This window comes from Heptranchias perlo, chromosome 33, assembly GCF_035084215.1.
Source record: "Heptranchias perlo isolate sHepPer1 chromosome 33, sHepPer1.hap1, whole genome shotgun sequence".
In the NCBI taxonomy this organism is placed as follows: domain Eukaryota; kingdom Metazoa; phylum Chordata; class Chondrichthyes; order Hexanchiformes; family Hexanchidae; genus Heptranchias; species Heptranchias perlo.
Window position 1 is genome coordinate 13,249,477 of NC_090357.1, and position 16,767 is coordinate 13,266,243.

The 16,767-nt window shown below is 39.5% G+C and overlaps 1 protein-coding gene across 1 annotated transcript in view; it reads left to right on the forward strand.

The window, feature by feature from the left end:
* The first annotated feature begins 1,166 nt into the window (after window positions 1-1,166).
* LOC137301485 (zinc finger and BTB domain-containing protein 44-like) overlaps window positions 1,167-16,767 on the forward strand; it is a 31,926-nt gene continuing 16,325 nt past the window's right edge. The window contains exons 1-4 of the mRNA XM_067970996.1: window positions 1,167-1,296; window positions 3,662-4,718; window positions 5,739-5,823; window positions 9,715-9,878. Of these exons, the coding sequence (XP_067827097.1) occupies window positions 3,707-4,718; window positions 5,739-5,823; window positions 9,715-9,878 (1,261 nt within the window). The 5' untranslated portion in view covers window positions 1,167-1,296; window positions 3,662-3,706. The remainder of the gene's footprint in view (window positions 1,297-3,661; window positions 4,719-5,738; window positions 5,824-9,714; window positions 9,879-16,767) is intronic.

Consider the following 16,767-nt stretch of genomic DNA (forward strand, 5'->3'; position numbering starts at 1 on the left):
AACAGAACCACTTTCTTAAAATTGGGGCAAGGAGATAAGTTAACAATTCTTCTTCATCATGTGATTCATCAGCTGGGGGGCTGGAGGGTCTGAGGCTTGAGGCCAGAGAGGTGAGGGAGGAGAGCCCAGGGATGGAAAAGTTAAGCAAAGTTAGGACCAGAAGCAGCCAGACTCAATCAGCAGGACCAGAGGGAATGGAACAAGAGGAAAGGAAAGTGGGAGGAAGCTGAAGGAAGAAAAAATGTAAACAAAGTTAAGGCTGAAGACAGTGGGGGTAAGTTGTTTTTCTTTTAAAGTTAGAGAGATTGGAGGGGTCCGAAAGGTAAAAGACAAGCAAAAGATTTTTAGCTGTGGTTGGTAGAGCCTCAATTACTGATCAATCAAATTGGTGGCTTTATGGCACCAGCTAGTGGTGGGAGGCTTGTTTTGTGACAGGTAACTATTACAGGTGAGTGTTACAAAAAGAAGGAACTTACATTTTACAACCTTAGGACATTCCAAAGCACTTCACAACCAATAAACTGTAGTCACTGTTGTAATGTAGGTACTGCAAGGTCCCACAAACAGCAATAAGATTATTGACCAGATAATCTGTTTTATTGATGTTGGCTGAGGGATTTTTTTATTCGTTCATGGGATGTGGGCGTCGCTGGCGAGCCCAGCATTTATTGCCTATCCCTAATTGCCCTTGAGAAGGTGGTGGTGAGCTGCCTTCTTGAACCGCTGCAGTCCGTGTGGTGAAGATTCTCCCACAGCGCTGTTAGGAAGGGAGTTCCAGGATTTTGACCCAGCGACGATGAAGGAACTGCGATATATTTCCAAAATATAATTTTCCTTTGAATCTTGTATCTAACACGTGCTGCGTACTGCGGTGATCCAGGAAAAAAAAGGCCAATTAGGGTATCTATTGATACCTGTGAAATTGGACCTCAACATGAATCATCACCAGATAGAATGGGATGTCACAAGCTCATGACCTCACGTGGCGTAAAGCTGTGTAGTATTGACACAGCACTAATTAATAAAACAAAACAAAAACACTCCCACTATTCCCATGCAAAAGATGCCCAGTCGTTCCTCAGGTACTGCTGGCACTGGCCCCGCCCCCTCCCACAGTTTGAGTGACACTCGTGGCTGTGGCGGCGCGCGGCACGCCGGGAAGAAAACAAACCCCCAGCTCGAGCGAGCGAGCGAGTGGGAGGCGGAGAGGGAGAGCCAGCCCGAACCGAGCGAAAAGCGACGGCGGTAGCCGGGGCCTGGCGGATACAACCCGCGCATTGCCCGATTGCCGACACGGTAAGCACCCACCCACCCACCCACCCATCAGCGAGTGCTAGCGCGGTGTGTGAGGCCGCCGCCGCCTTCCACCACCACCACCACCACCACCTCAGGCCTCTTCGTCATCCCTCCGGTCTCGTCTTAACATCTTGACCCGCTCGATGACTCTCCTCAGGCGGTGCGCGTTCCGACTCCGAGCCCGAGGCTTCTCTCACTTAACTCCTCCCGCCCCGGGCGTTGGAGGCCGCCAGGCGGGCAAGGTGCTGTTTCCCCCCCCCCTCCCTCCCTCCTCCCGCTTCACTCCCGGGGGTTTCCGTGTGACTTGGCCCCCGGTGTAAGATGGTGCTGCGCGGGGTGAGGCCTGCAAGGGGAAGTCTAGGCTGGGGGACCCGCACGCACCAACAGGTATGTGTCTGGCCAGCTCGCACCAGGCTCCGCGTAAACAATGGCCCCATTCGGCTGACATCGCAGCGGCAGCAATCCGGCCATGCCAGCGCGGCTCCATCGAGCAAGGGCGGGAGCAGCCTGTGCACATTAACTGTGCTGAATGTTTAAACGGCAGAGGAACACATGCAACGTGTGTGAACCTACCGCTGTCTGAAATGCGTTTGACGTGATTTATACACTTTTAGTGTTTTGAATGGATTGAAATGGTTTTCTATTTAAAATTGGATAATTGCAGTTTTCACTTTTCTCTGTAATTCAGTGCTGTTAAGTGCATGTAAGCAGATTGTAGCATTTTCAGAACCCTATACTTCAATACATTTCTACAAATGAACTAATCAGTGTCTCCCTTAAAAAAAACAATAAGCATTGTGCAAATATCTAACAATCAGATGATTTAAAACTCCAAACAAGTAAACCATAGCACCCCAAATGTCAGAAATACTAAATAAAAATGAAATGAGTGTGTGCGGTGTTCAGTGAAGACTTTGTTCCGAAGTTCAAAGCTGTAAATACTTTAATTCATTACACTCTTGTCCTGCTTCTGCCTCCTTTTTACTTTAGTTGACCTACCACTGCCCAAATGTTCAAAGTTTTGGTGTTGCACACAAAAACAACTTAAGTAAAATTGCTCAGATTTTAGTGATAAATTATAAAATATGCTTCATAGTACATTGAATAATAGCGTTGTGGCCATCACTGTGTGCACTGAAGAACTGCATTATTATGTATAGTTCTATGATTTAAAAAGTAAATATCAGAATGTCACATTCACTAAGCTTCTGACCATAGATTCTGAAAGCAATGTTAAGGAGGAATTATTGTGGAATTATACATTTTCTAATGTACAAATTTAACAGTGTGAAAATTGCAGATTTTTATAGGAAAACATTTATCAGAATGCCTTTGTATTTTCTTGTAACTATCTTATCAATCTGAGCTTTTGTTGCTTTGACATGGAGTTAGCTATTAAAACAATCACAAGCCAGCATGACAAAGTTCCATGTGTGTAGTTGTATTTTGAAGGCTTTGAACAGCACAGATGTCTATATTTGAAATTCTACACATATATATAGTTAACTAAAATTCAACTAGGCTAGTAACTGGCTGACTTGAATCAGGGTTTCTCAGATATGAGGCTTTTGTACCTTCCTAAACTCAAAATATATGTTCCAAAAATGTATATAAATCAAAGAATTCATAGTGTATTAGTTCAGTAAATGTTTCTAAAGTGGCTTTTCTAATAACATTTCCAATATTTATTGATATGCATTTGCCTATCAATTTCTCAGCTTTATCTTCTGCCACATCACTCCAGCATATAGGAACTATTCAGTCATCTTTAGGACTATGGTTACTAAATGACACAGGTAATAGCAGCTGGTGCTGAATTTGAAGGTTTGCATTTTTTAAATAGATTAGGGAAATAAATAGCAGATGGTACAAACTGTACTACAAGGTGAAGGGAGCATAAATAGTTCACCATCTTGAAATCCTGAGCTAAAATTTGTTGGAAATTAATCACAGAGAAAACTGATGGAACCAGGTGGCAAAGTAAACTTCCATTAAACTCTCTCAATTTTGTGCTGTTGGCTTTCTGTGTAAACCAATCCTTTGTATCCAGGTTTAATGAAATAAAATTGTCATTATAGGGATAACTGCTGAATTAGGCATTTTAAAAATGAATACATGATACAATAATTAAGCTGCTGGTTGGTGGAAGTGCAAAATTCACTAGTATGGCCAACATTAACTTATTTAATGTAAGGTTTGTATTGATAGCCAGCAGATGGGAGTTACTGATTTAAAAGTCTTTGTTCAGTTGAAGAGGATTTAACTGTAAGGCAGTAAACCTCTGACATTTCAAATTATAAGGCAGAGTGTTAATATTTTATTGAACTGGCAGGCTCAAAATAAAATGTCAATGTCTTTCCTTCAGGTACTTAGGATACTAGGCTATTGAACATAGCCAGGAGGACAAATAATGGGTCTAAAAACCTTTACACATAATTCTCCAGTCCATGGTCAAGAGCTTCTGGGAAAGTTAAACAAACTCCGTAATGAAGGACATTTCTGCGATGTGACCATTCGGGTCCAGGACAAGGTCTTCAGGGCCCACAAGGTGGTCCTTGCTGCTTGCAGTGAATTCTTCAGGGCAAAACTTGTAAATCAATCAGATGCAGATGAGTGCATTTTGGATTTGAATCATGTCACTGTTAGTGGGTTTTCACCATTGTTAGAGTATGCATACACTGCTACACTTGCCATTAATACTGAGAACATTATTGATGTCTTGGCTGCTGCAAGCTATATGCAGATGTTCCATGTAGCAAACACCTGTTCAGAGTTCATGAAATCAAGTATCCTGTGGAATACAAGCGGTAATCCGCCAGGACCAGTTCCTCCAATCCCTCAAGAGAATAGTGGCGCTTGCATCATTCAGTCCCATGATGACAGCCTATCTCCAGTGTCATCAGAATGTAGTTCTGTTGAAAAAAGTAAGCCCAGGGAGTCACGCAGAAAGCGAAAGAACTTCATAATGATATCCCCAGAGAGTCCCACAGAATCTGCTGTTCAGCCCAACTCCTCACAAGTTGTGAACCCCTCTGTGACCTTTTCAGACAACAGGACCCAGCAGTCTGTGGACTCGTCTCTGTCATTTCAGTGGACATACCCTTTGGGCGCTGATCGCCGGACCCAAGCTGAAAAAACTAAACAAACAGAAAGTGTTAGGATCTTGGAACAGACCATAAACACAGAGGTAACAGGAAGATTACCTGATTACACTGCATGCGAGAGCACAAAAGCAACATCACCCCCAATAATAGAAGATGACGTACGGATCAAAGTTGAAAGGTTAAGTGATGACGAAGGTCACGAAGTGGTATCGCAACCTGTCAGTGCTTCCCAGAGTTCACTTAGTGACCATCAAACTGTACCAGGAAGTGAACAGGCTCAGGAGGATTTATTGATCAGTCCCCAGTCTTCCTCTATTGGTATGTACTACTAAACTTTACCTTTTATTATATGTACTAGTACTAGGTTTAGTCCATCACTGTGATAAAGTAACACAAAATCTACATGAAATTAAGCTTTTTAGATTATTGAATGCCATATTTTTGCCCTGGTTCATTTGACTGGGATGTTGACTTGTGTTCCAGAAAACAGTGTAATCATCAATTAACAATACTTCTGCATTTTTTTTAGTAAGGAACAAAAAGCATTTTTATGTTTAATAATGTTGAATGATTTTTTTTATCGTAGAGTATGAGAATTTTCTTTTCTACAGTTTATTTACTATACCTCCAGCTTCACTGATCTAGTCTTCCTCCAAGTCAACTGGAGTGACAAGTGAGCCCTTTGTTTTTGTCACAATGCTGTTCGAAATTGGGTCATGCTGCAGGTGTTTATGGATCTACAGTTGCTGTCTGGTCATCCTGCCCACATTTTAAGCAGTGACTGCTGGGGTAGCGGGAGTGCTGCTCTAGTGGAGATTTTAAATTTAAAAATTCTTAATTATTTTACCACTTTTTTTTTAAAATCAGCACAATTAATTAAGCAATACTTTAAATTATGTTTTTTTACAAAAAAGGCCCATAAAAGTGAAATATTACTCGCTTTTCACTTGAATTGGATACTTTCTTACCATCTCTTTACTTGTATCTAGATACAAGTAAAATCTGCATATCTGCCAATGTTTCAATATTTTTTAGCTTTCCTTTTTCATCCTCCCCTTACATCATCTTCCTCCTCTTACTAGAGGGCAGATTGGAAAATAGAGATCCAGTATTAATGCTAATACTGTTGTAGGTTTCTAACTTTGTACTCTTATTTTCCCGTTTTTGTTTTTATTTTAACCAACTAAATTGCTGTGTGGCGGTTATTAAACTGGAACAGCACATTGCATTTAAAAATGTTTACTTTCATTGCAAACTGCATGTAAAGCAGTTGAGACTTCAATTGTAAATGACTGTCTTGTTAAATACTCGGTGTCATTTCCCTTTTTTTTAAAAAAGGTTCAGTAGATGAGGGAGTTACAGAAGGGCTACCAACACTCCAAGGCACTTCCAATACCAACAGTCACCCAGATGATGATGATAGGTAAGTAGTATCTGCATGCATCAAAGTTCTTCAGTAAGTTAATGTAAGGTGACTACAGAGTAATGTGATGAGATGCAGTGACAATTAGTGGTTTCTAAACTGAAAAATGCAGTTGGCAGTTGTGGAAAAGCTATGTCTAAAAGCCAGTTTTGAGATGTGTTCAATGGGAAAAATTTTATAGCTAAAATCTACACTTAATGGTGACAAAGGGCTATGGCTGCTCACAGCTGCTGCCCCAGTGGAGATTTTGTGTTGGCAATCGAAGCCATTTCCTCATGCATTGTAACGTATCTTAAACTCCATGCCCTACAAGAAAGGTGACAAATTAGCTGCAAAACTGATGTACCTACGCGCATTCCTAATGAACATTTCTTATTGCTAGTGGATCTTCCATGGCATTGCTCAAGATACGTTTCAGTATGTGCTGATAGACAACTACAGGATTGTTATACCATGAAAAGCACAATGCATATATAATGAGCTATAATTTGCTGTCAGAATAACGGTGAGACTAATGGCATTCGCCGTTATTCATGGGCAAATGGTACAGCAACTTTAGGCGAGGGGCAGATACGTGGTTAAATACCCAAAAGTTGGTGTCCGAGTTGCGTCGCTCTGCCATTAGCTTCGTGACAACGTCATCTTGCTATCTGGCTCACCGTTGAAATGCATTGATTGAGTTCTTTGATGAGGTAATGGAGAGGGTTGATGAGGGTAGTGCGGTTGGTGTTGTGTAAATGGACTTTTAAAAGGCGTTTGATTCGGTACCACATAATAGACTTGTTAGCAAAATTGAACCCTGGGATTAAAGGACAGTGGCAGTGTGGATACGAAATGGGCGAAGGGACAGAAAGCGAGTAGTGGTAAACAATTGTTTATCAGACTGGATGGGGGTATTCCCCAGGGGTCAATATCAGGGCCACTGTGCTCTTTGATAAATATTAATGACCTGGACTTGGGGCATACAGGGCATAATTTCAAAGTTTACAGATGACATAAAAATCGGAACTGTTGTAAACAATGAAGAGGATAGTAATAGAGGAGGACGTAGACAGATTGGTGAAATGGGCAGACACATAGCAGATGAAATTTAACAGAGAAGTGTGAAGTGATACATTTTTGTAGGAAGAATGAGGTGAGGCAATATAAGTGAAATGGTACAATTTTAAAAGGGGTGCAGGAAGAGAGACCTGGGGGTGTATGTACACAAATCTTTGAAGGTGGCAGGACAAGTTGAGAAGGCTGTTTTTTTTTAAAAAAGCGTACGGGATCCTTGGCTTTATGCATAAGAGTACAAAAGCAAGGAAGTTATGCTAAACCTTTATAAAACACTGGTTAGGCCTTAGCTGAAGTATTGTGTCCAGTTCTGGGCACCATACTTTAGGAAGGATGTCAAGGCCAGGGGGAGGGTGCAGAGGAAATTTACTAGAATGATACCAGGGATGAGGGACTTCAGTTACATAGAGAGACTAAAGAAACTGGAGTAGTTCTCCTTAGAGCAGAGAAGGTTGAGAAGAGATTTAATAGAGGTATTCAAAATCATGAAGGGTTTTGACAGAGTAAATAAGAAGAATTATTTCCAGTGGCAGAAGAGTCAGTAATGAGAGCACACAGATTTAAGGTGATTGGTAAAAGAACCAGAGGCGACATGAGGAAAAACATTTTATGGAGCGAATTGTTATGGTCTGGAATGCACTGCCTGAAAGGGTGGTGGAAGCAGATTCAAAAGCAACTTGTGGAACGGAATTGGATAAATACTTGATGGAGAAACATTTGAAGGACTATGGGGAAAGAGCAGGGATGTGAGACTAATTGGATAGCTCTTCCAAAGAGCTGGCACAGGCACAATGGGCTGAATGTCCTCCTCCTGTGCTGTATCATTCTATGATTCTATTCTATGAATGGCGTGAAGTTGCTGTATTTGCGCGGTAGATACGAACTAAACTCGCCACTGAAAATTAAGGCTTGTCCATTTCAGTCTAAGTACCCTTTTAACGACGTGATAAGTGTCAATTACGACCAGTCAACCTTTTTTGGCCCTGAAAATTAGCTATTACAAGTTTGGAGTCTCATTCCTTCTGGTTTTAATTGTTGTGGAGATTTAAAAAAAACCTAAAATTTTAAATTTATTTTTTTACTCTTCCTTTCTGTCCACTCTTAATCTAATTTTTCTTTCCCTCGCTTTATTTCTGTTTCTGTACCTGATTTGACATTGAATTCATCCACTCTAAATTATACTTCCTTCTCAGTCCTTGCGCTGTTAATTTTACAATCTTTCAATCTGTTTAGATACACAGTTGCTTGCCCCGTTCACTCGGGTCCCAAATGCCCTGTTTCTCTCGCTGCAACGTTATCAGCTCGCACTTTTAGCAACTTGCCATGCAAAAAATTTAAAAAGCTAAACATGCAAGGGTAAGTCTATCTTAACAGCAGATGCCGTTCGATGCCCTGCCACATCAAATTGTGGCCCAATAAAGTGGGTGTTTGTCTTGCTCGCCCTTTCCTAGTGCACATAAAGTGACTGCTTTGAGGCACCTAACCCTTTAGGACAACAAATAGCAATTCCTGTTGGGAAGTGCTCTAATGGTTAATTAGGTAATTTCTTAAGTAAATTAGATGCTAATTGCTCAGAAGTTCATCTCTTGATTGGCAGCTGCTTGCAGGATTCACCCATTGGGGAGAGACCACATAGTCAAGGTCAGAATAAAATGACAGCTTTCCTTCCCCTTTTTTATTACTAAATACTGTTAATGGTTTGAAGTGTGATGGGCTTACGATAAAATATAATCTCTCCATAGAGTTTAGGGAGGGAATACCAGAGTGTGGTGCCTACGCAGCTGAAGGTACAGCTGCCAGTGGTGAGGTGAAGGGAGAAAGGGATGCTTAAGAGACCAGGGTCAGAAGAACGGAGAATTTAGGGAGGCAGGGTTTAGAGATGTGGGTGTTAGTAGACTGGGAGCCAATGTCAGCCAGCGAGGACAGGGGTAATGGATGAGCAGGACTTGGTACGGGATAGGATACGGGATGTGCGGGATAGCAAGAGTTTTGGATGAGCTGAAATATACGGAGGATAGGAGGCTGGCCAGGAGACAATTCTAATAATAGAGTCTGGAGGTTGCAAAGACTTGATTGCGGGTTTATGGTGCAGATGGGCTGGGTTAAGGGGAGCGGCAGACAATTCTATAAAGTTACTAACTAATTTTTACATATGCATATAGTAGGCCAGTGCAGTTGTAGAAGTAGATCAGCATCAATTTATAAAATTTAAAGCTTGCACTAACTGCGTTCAGGATGTATTAAAATGATTATTGCACTGGGGAATGCTTGTTCTACATGTTTGGCAGCTTTTGGTTTATTCGTCTAACTAACAATCAGTTCAGATATTGGATTTGTCAGTAATTGCTGTACATTACATAGAACATCTTCAAAGATTGTTGATTTAGCACATCACAGCTATGAAATTGGAGCACGTGTAAAAGGTACAAATAATAACATTTCAATAGTAGTTAACACCTGATTTCAGTTTGATGGGACTCAGTTCCAACGTATCTAGTAACCCTTCTCTGACATTATGCCGGAAATGTGTGTTTTTGGAAAATTGGGGATAAACCTGCTAAAAAGTGAGAACTAAGAGTCAAAATATATTCATAATTAGTATACTGTGTAACACTTATTTCACATACTGTAAATGTTTTCACAAGTCTCAGTAGCTGCCATATATTGCACAGATAATGTAGGTACACGCTCAAAGTGATTGCTGTGTTGCACTGCAGGTACGTGGTGGGAACTCCAGATAAATGTTTTGTACTTCAACAATAAGATGATCAAAGGGTTTGAACAGCTCTCCTTTGGATGGTTATACTTTTAAATTGAAGTTCTTTGATTTTGTAGATTGGAGAGTGGACAGTACTCATACCAGCTATACATCAACCCTTCCACGAGTGGCATAGAGAGATCGAGTCCAAACGGTCCTGATAAACCTTTCCAGTGCCCTACTTGTGGTGCTAGGTTCACTCGCATCCAGAATCTCAAACAGCACATGCTTATTCACTCAGGTAAGCATTTGATGTGTATGTTTTCATGTTCATATTTACTTGGTGTGTGTGTGGAAGGCATAAAAATTTCCATGGCTGGAATAATCTCCCAAGTTCTACTTCTGTTCATTTTGGATAAAGACACGTAGTTTGTTAAAGATTGTATCTTTTTAACTCCCATGTCTTCCTCACTTTGCTGTGATTGTGAATTAACTATAATACAAATTATCATATGTATGAAGCTGGCCAATATAATTGGTGATTTGCTTTTTGACTGCACTGTTTTACTGAAATTAATTTGTGTGTGCAGTCCCAAAATATTTGAAAAGATCAAACTGAATTTTTTCTCAAGTCCTAAATGCACCTATTCAAATCCCATAATTAAAGCAATTACTACATTAAATACATGATGTGTACATTTATTACAACAGAACTTGGCAAAATATTGTAGATTGTTACCAGAAAGTAAGTCAGTGAAACCCAAACATTCTGGGAGAATTCTAAAGTTCGTTAGATTGTAGCCACAAAAAAATGTATTGGTGAGTATATCATGGCAAAACCTGTTTGATGTAGCAACAACAACTTTGTAATTCTACTTTTCAAGACTAGTTCTTCAAAGGGATTCTAAAGGGAATCTGTTTCCTCAGAACAAGAGGGCATAATCTTAAAATTAGAGCTGGACTATTGCGAAGTGAAATCAGGAAGCATTTTTTCACATAAAGTGTAGAGGAAACTTGGAACTCGCTCCCCCAAAAGGCTGTGGATGCTGGGTCAATTGAAATTTTCAAGACTGCGATTGATCGATTTTTATTAGGTAAGGGTATCAATGGGGTTGTGTATTTTGAAGGAAGATTGTCACGTGATGGTTATTAGATGCTTCCTTAGGGTGGAAGCTTAATGGTGCTAAAGGATGCCTAGTGTTGTATGTCAGCTTGACTCAATCAGTAGCGCATTCGACTCTGAGTCAAGTAGTGGGTTCAACTCCTATTCCATACTTGTGTACAAAATCGAGACTGATGCTTCAGTGCAGTACTGATGACTACATTCTTAGAGTTTACCTTGGATGAGATTATTAAACCAAGGCTATGTCTGCCTGTTTAGGTGGGCTTTAAAGATCCTGTGATATTTTTTATCCTGGCTAATTTTCTTCCCTCAACCAACGCTCCCAAAAACTGATTAATTGGCTCCTCATCTCATTGATTTGTGTGCTAAGCACAAAATAGCTGCTATATTTGCCTACCTGACAACTGTGCCTGTGTTTCAAAGCAGTTCATTGTATGCGAAGTGTTTTGGGACACTTCTTAAGAGATGTGATATGGCATTGTATAAATGAAATTCTTTTTCTTCCTACTGACCACATAACATAACTTACATTTTAAAAAAATATGTTAATTTTAGGCTTCTGTGAATAGAAAATGGCATCATTTTTTTTTAACAAAATATCTAATCCTGATGTCACATTATGGATTTCCTTTAATGAATGAAATCAGGGCTCACTAGAAAATAATGCTGAAGCTGTATTCATGAGTATGTGCCACTTTGGTGTTCATCTGTTTGTTTTACAAAATTAAAGGATTTCAGACTACTTCATGTCAAATGCTAATTTTTGAGACTACTGAAATTGTTTTGTTCATCAATAGTTAAAGGCAAAGCTGTAATGAGTAAGACTGATGGCCATGAGTATCCTTTATAGCATTTATTACTGCATCTCAAGTTGTAATTTAGAATTGAGAACAAGCACATGCCAGTCTGCCTCAAGTAAATGATACCAAATGTGACAGAGTTCACAAACATTTAATATTTAATTGTTTTACCATTCCTTCACTGTTGAGATATTCTCCTTGAAGCATTGTTTGTGCTTAAAAATATTGTGGTCTTGTCACCTGTGTCATTTCATCTGTGCAGTTTAATTGTTAAAATTTTCCATTTTTTGAATTTGATCAAGCCAAGAACTTGCAAAAGGATTAAGAAGGACTGAAGGCAGGTGGAAGAGAGAGGTTTTGAGGAGACTTTTGAAGGTAGGGAGAGAGGTAGCAAAGAGTGATGGCGTTTTCAGAGAGTGAGTTCCGTAGTATAAGGCCTCCACGGATTAAGGTACTGTCACTGAAGGTGGAGCACACAGAGTGCATTGCAAAGGCAGCCAGAGTTTGAAGAATGGAAAGTCTGTTCTGGCACATAGGCCAAGATGAAACAAGATAGTCAGAGCAGCATGTGGAGTTTCTCATTTGTGAAACACAACTGGCAGTTTTTTTTATTTTCATGATTGATGTAGATAGTTATGTTTTGAATGTTAACTGTGATACTTTCCAGCACAAAGTACTTGTATTTCTAAGCATTTATCACGCTGATTTTCTTTCTTTAAAGGTTTTGGTGGTGGGGAGAACCTTTTTTCATTAGTTGATTCAGAGATTTAATGAAATTTTGTTGACTACTTTCCCCAATTTTGATGACAACATAGCTCAATCTGGAATTTTTTTACTTAACTTGCAAATAAAGAAGTGTAATTTAAATATCTGACGGCAGGTTAATAAGGCCATAAAATAAGCAAACCAAGCACTGGGGTTCATTTCTAGAGGGTTAGAATTGAAAAGCAGAGAAGTTATGCTAATCTTGTATAGAACCTTGGTTAGACCACACTTGGAGTACTGTGCACTGTTTTGGTCTTTATATTATAAAAAAGGATATAGAGCCACTGGAGAAGGTGCAAAACAGATTTACTAAAATGATACCAGAACTGAGAGGTTATACCTATCATGAAAGATTGAACAGGCTGAAGCTCTTTTCTCTAGAAAAAAGACTGCAGGGTAATCTTAGAGGCCTTATGAAAGGGTTTAATAGGATAGACATAGAGAAGATATTTCCACTAATCATAGAATGGTTACAGCACAGAAGGAAGCCATTCGGCCCATTGAGCCCGTGCCGACTTTTTGTAAGAGCAATCCAGTTAGTCCCATTCTTTCACTGTAGCCCAGCAGATTTTTTTCCCTTCAAGTATTTATCCAATTCCTTTTTGAAAGCCACAATTGAATCTGCTTCCACCACCCTTTCAGGCAGCGCATTCCAGATCATAACCACTTGCGGCGTAAAAAAATTTTTCCTCATGTCGCCTTTGGTTCTTTTGCCAATCACCTTAAATCTGTGTCATCTGGTTCTTGATCTTTCTGCCAATGGCAACAGTTTTTCTTTATTTACTTTATCTAAACCCTTCATGATTTTGAACACTTCTATCAAATCTCCTCTCACCCTTCTCTGCTCTAAGGAGAACAATCCCAGCTTCTCCAGTCTATCCACGTAACTGAAGTCCCTCATCCCTGGAACCATTCTAGTAAATCTTTTCTGCACCCTCTCTAAGGCCTTCACATCCTTCCTAAAGTGCGGTGCCCAGAATTGGACACAATACTCCAATTGTGGCCGAACCAGTGTTTTATAAAGGTTCAACATAATTTCCTTGCTTTTGTACTCTGTGCCTCTATTAATGGATCCTGGGCTTTATAATGTGTTTTTAACTGCTTTCTCTACCTGTCCTACCACCTTCAAAGATTTGTGCACATATACCGTCAGGTCTCTCTGTTCCTGCACCCCCTTTAGAATTGTACCATTTAGTTTACATTGCCTCCGCTCGTTCTTCCTGCCAAAATGTATCACTTCGCACTTCTCTGTGACGTTAAATTTCATCTGTCATGTGTCCGCCCATTCCACCTGCCTGTCTTATGTCCTCTTGAAGTCTATTACTATCCTCCTCACTGTTCACTACACTTCCAAGTTTTGTGTCATCTGCAAATTTTGAAATTGTGCCCTGTACACTGAAGTCTAAGTCATTAATATATATCAAAAAAAGCAGTGGTCCTAGTACCGACCCCTGAGGAACACCACTGTATACCTTCCTCCAGTCTAGAAAACAAGTGTTCACCACTACGTTCTGTTTCCTGTCACTTAGCCAATTCCGTATGCATGCTGCCACTGCCCCTTTTATTTTGTGGGCTTCAGTTTTGCTGACAAGCCTATTATGTGGCACTTTATCAATTGCCTTTTGAAAGTCCATATATACATCAATCGCATTGCCCTCATCAACTCTTTCAGTTACCTCATCAAGAAACTCAATTAAGTTAGTTAAACACGATTTGCCATTAACAAATTTCTGTTGCCGTAAATATAAGATTGTCACTAATAAATCCAATAGGGAATTCAGGAGAAACTTCTTTACCAGAGAGTCCTTAGAATGTGGAACTCGCTACCACAAGGAGTAATTGAGGCGACAAGCCTAGATGCATTTAAGGGGAAACTAGATAGCACGAGGGAGAAAGGAATGGAAGTATATGCTGATAGGGTTAGATGAAGTAGGGAGGGAGGGGGCTCGTGTGGAGCATCAACACCGGCATGGACCAGTTGAGCCGAATGGCTTGTTTCTGTACTGTACATTCTATTTAACTGTTAACATGGTGATATAGTTGTAAAATTACAAAAACAAAGGGGTGCAATTTGTGAGTATTTTAGATGAAGTGCTATGCCACATTGTTTTGTAGGTGACAACCTTTCAATATTTTACATTTAATATTTCTTAGCAAGTGGCAACAAGTTATCTTTACAACCAGTAGGCAAAACATTGTTTCACTGCTACATCAAATTCCAGTATTTCTGTTTTTTGAACTTCAATGCGCCAGTTTGCAAAGCCCACAGAATTAGTTAATACTGACACTTATAAAACTAGGAGGTTAAAATCCAAAACTTTTCGTAAGATCATAGAACTCTTGACATGTTTTCACCCTATATTAAATCAATTTCCAGGTACGCTGAAAATTATCACGGAAGTCCCAAGAGAGAATCCAAGTGTAAATTGCACTTAAGGATAAAAATGACTTCCTGATTAAGCAAAAGATTTTGTATTAGTCATCATGACAGACCTTCAATAAGCCATGTAATCCTTACACCAAAAAATAATCTATAAAATATTTTTATGACCGTGACAACTGTACTGCGCTGACCTCTAACTTGTTAAATATAGAGGCGAAGTCCAAAACTTGACTTGTAAACATCTGATTTTCCTGTAGGATTTATTAAATATCTTTTTAATTGTGCAACTTTTTGGGACAAATTATAAGTCCCAATTCTAGCTGCCATTTTATATAGAACACACTTTATTTCAGTAGGGCTTAGAAAGAAGATAATATTGTATACGGTATTGTGCTGTACCAGTGTCTCATGTTTAAGAATAAGACATGGAGGTGTGCACTTGTCACCATTTCTATCATGCACCTAAGGAGCCATTTCATGGCATTATTCACTTAATGCAGGAGAAGCGGCAAAATTGTTTTCCCTTTGTTGGCTTAGATTCTTCTGCCATCCCGGCAGCAGTTCTGATGGAGAACAACTTCATAGCTGAGTGAAGTCATGTATTTATCATATGTTGTACAATGGTTCTCTACTGAATTAACCCTTTCAACTCTACTGGTAATCAAAAGTAACTTTCAGCAAAAAATGTATCTCAATTGGTTGCTGAATTAGTTTGGAAATGTTAGATAAGTGGTTTTAACCCTCTGCTTAACAATGATATTGGCAGTTGTTAGTAAATGGGTTACATAACATGTTTCCAAATCAGTGGTGAAATTTTGTTTGTGATCTTACTCTTTTTTCTGGAACTGTACATTGCGTCACAGAGAACAAAATTAAATGAAAAGAAGCAGTGTTAATCTATATGATTAATGAGTTTTACATTAAAAACAACCCTGGTGCACTTTTACTCATTTAGCTAAGACATAATCATGCATAGTACGCTTTCTAGCCTTTACAAAATAATTCCATATTGTCTTGAGCACATCTAGTAAATTTCTTCACGAAACAGGACAGCTGGGCAGTTTGTTTTTTTCCCCTCCTAATTTATTGCCAGGAATTTGATTAATGTTTGAGGGGCGGGAAAGTTGGCAGCAGAAAAGGGTGTATGAATTAAGTTTTACCAAAAGCTCGTTTAGATTACAAAAAGAATAGTTTGTCTCAATTTCTAATACCAGCAGTTTACATGTAGAGCGTGTGCTTATCTAGTTTCAGGAGCATTGAATGTTTGATGTAAGCAAGCAGGTAAAAGTAATTCCTGTTAGCACTAAATACGCTGGCCCACATTTTCCTGTCAAAATAATGGTGATGCTAACGGCACTCACTATTTATGCGCAAATCACGCAACAACTTCAAGCGAGTTCAATGCGAAAATCCAGAAGTTGCTGACAGATGTCGCTTCACTGTTAGCTTCGTGAAAACGGTATTTCACTGTCTGACTCACCATTCAAATACATTGAACACTGTGAAGTTGCGAGATATGAACTAAACTTGCCACAGAAAGTTAGGGCTTGTCCATTTCAGTTTAAGTATCCTTTTTAATGGCGTGATGAGTGTTAATTACTGCCAAACAACCCCTCTGGTACTGAAAATTAACTATTACAAGTGTGGAGTCTCATTCCTTCAGCTTTTAATTGTTGGCAATTTAAAAAAAAAATTAAATTACATTTTTAAAAACTTTTTCTTTGTCTTTTTTCTCTTTTAATCCAATCTTTCTTTCCCTCGTTATTTCTCTTTCTGTACCTGATTTGATATTGAATTCACTATTTTAACATTCACTTATTGGTTCAGGCTCTGCACTGTTCATTTAACAATCCTTCAGTCTGATTGGTTAAGGAGATACACAGTTGCTCGCCCTGTTCACATAGATCCCAGATGCCCTGTAGAGGACATCGCGCCACACAGAGAGACTAGCTAATGGGTGCCGTTCATTCACCGGCTACAGTAGATTCTGGCCCTTTATCTTCTGATTGTAGAGTAACACTTCACTGAATAATGATGGTAGTATAATCTTTCATTTTTTTGATGTTCATGCATTTTTTTATAACACTGCAGTCTGTAGAAATTCTACCGTTTACCAGAC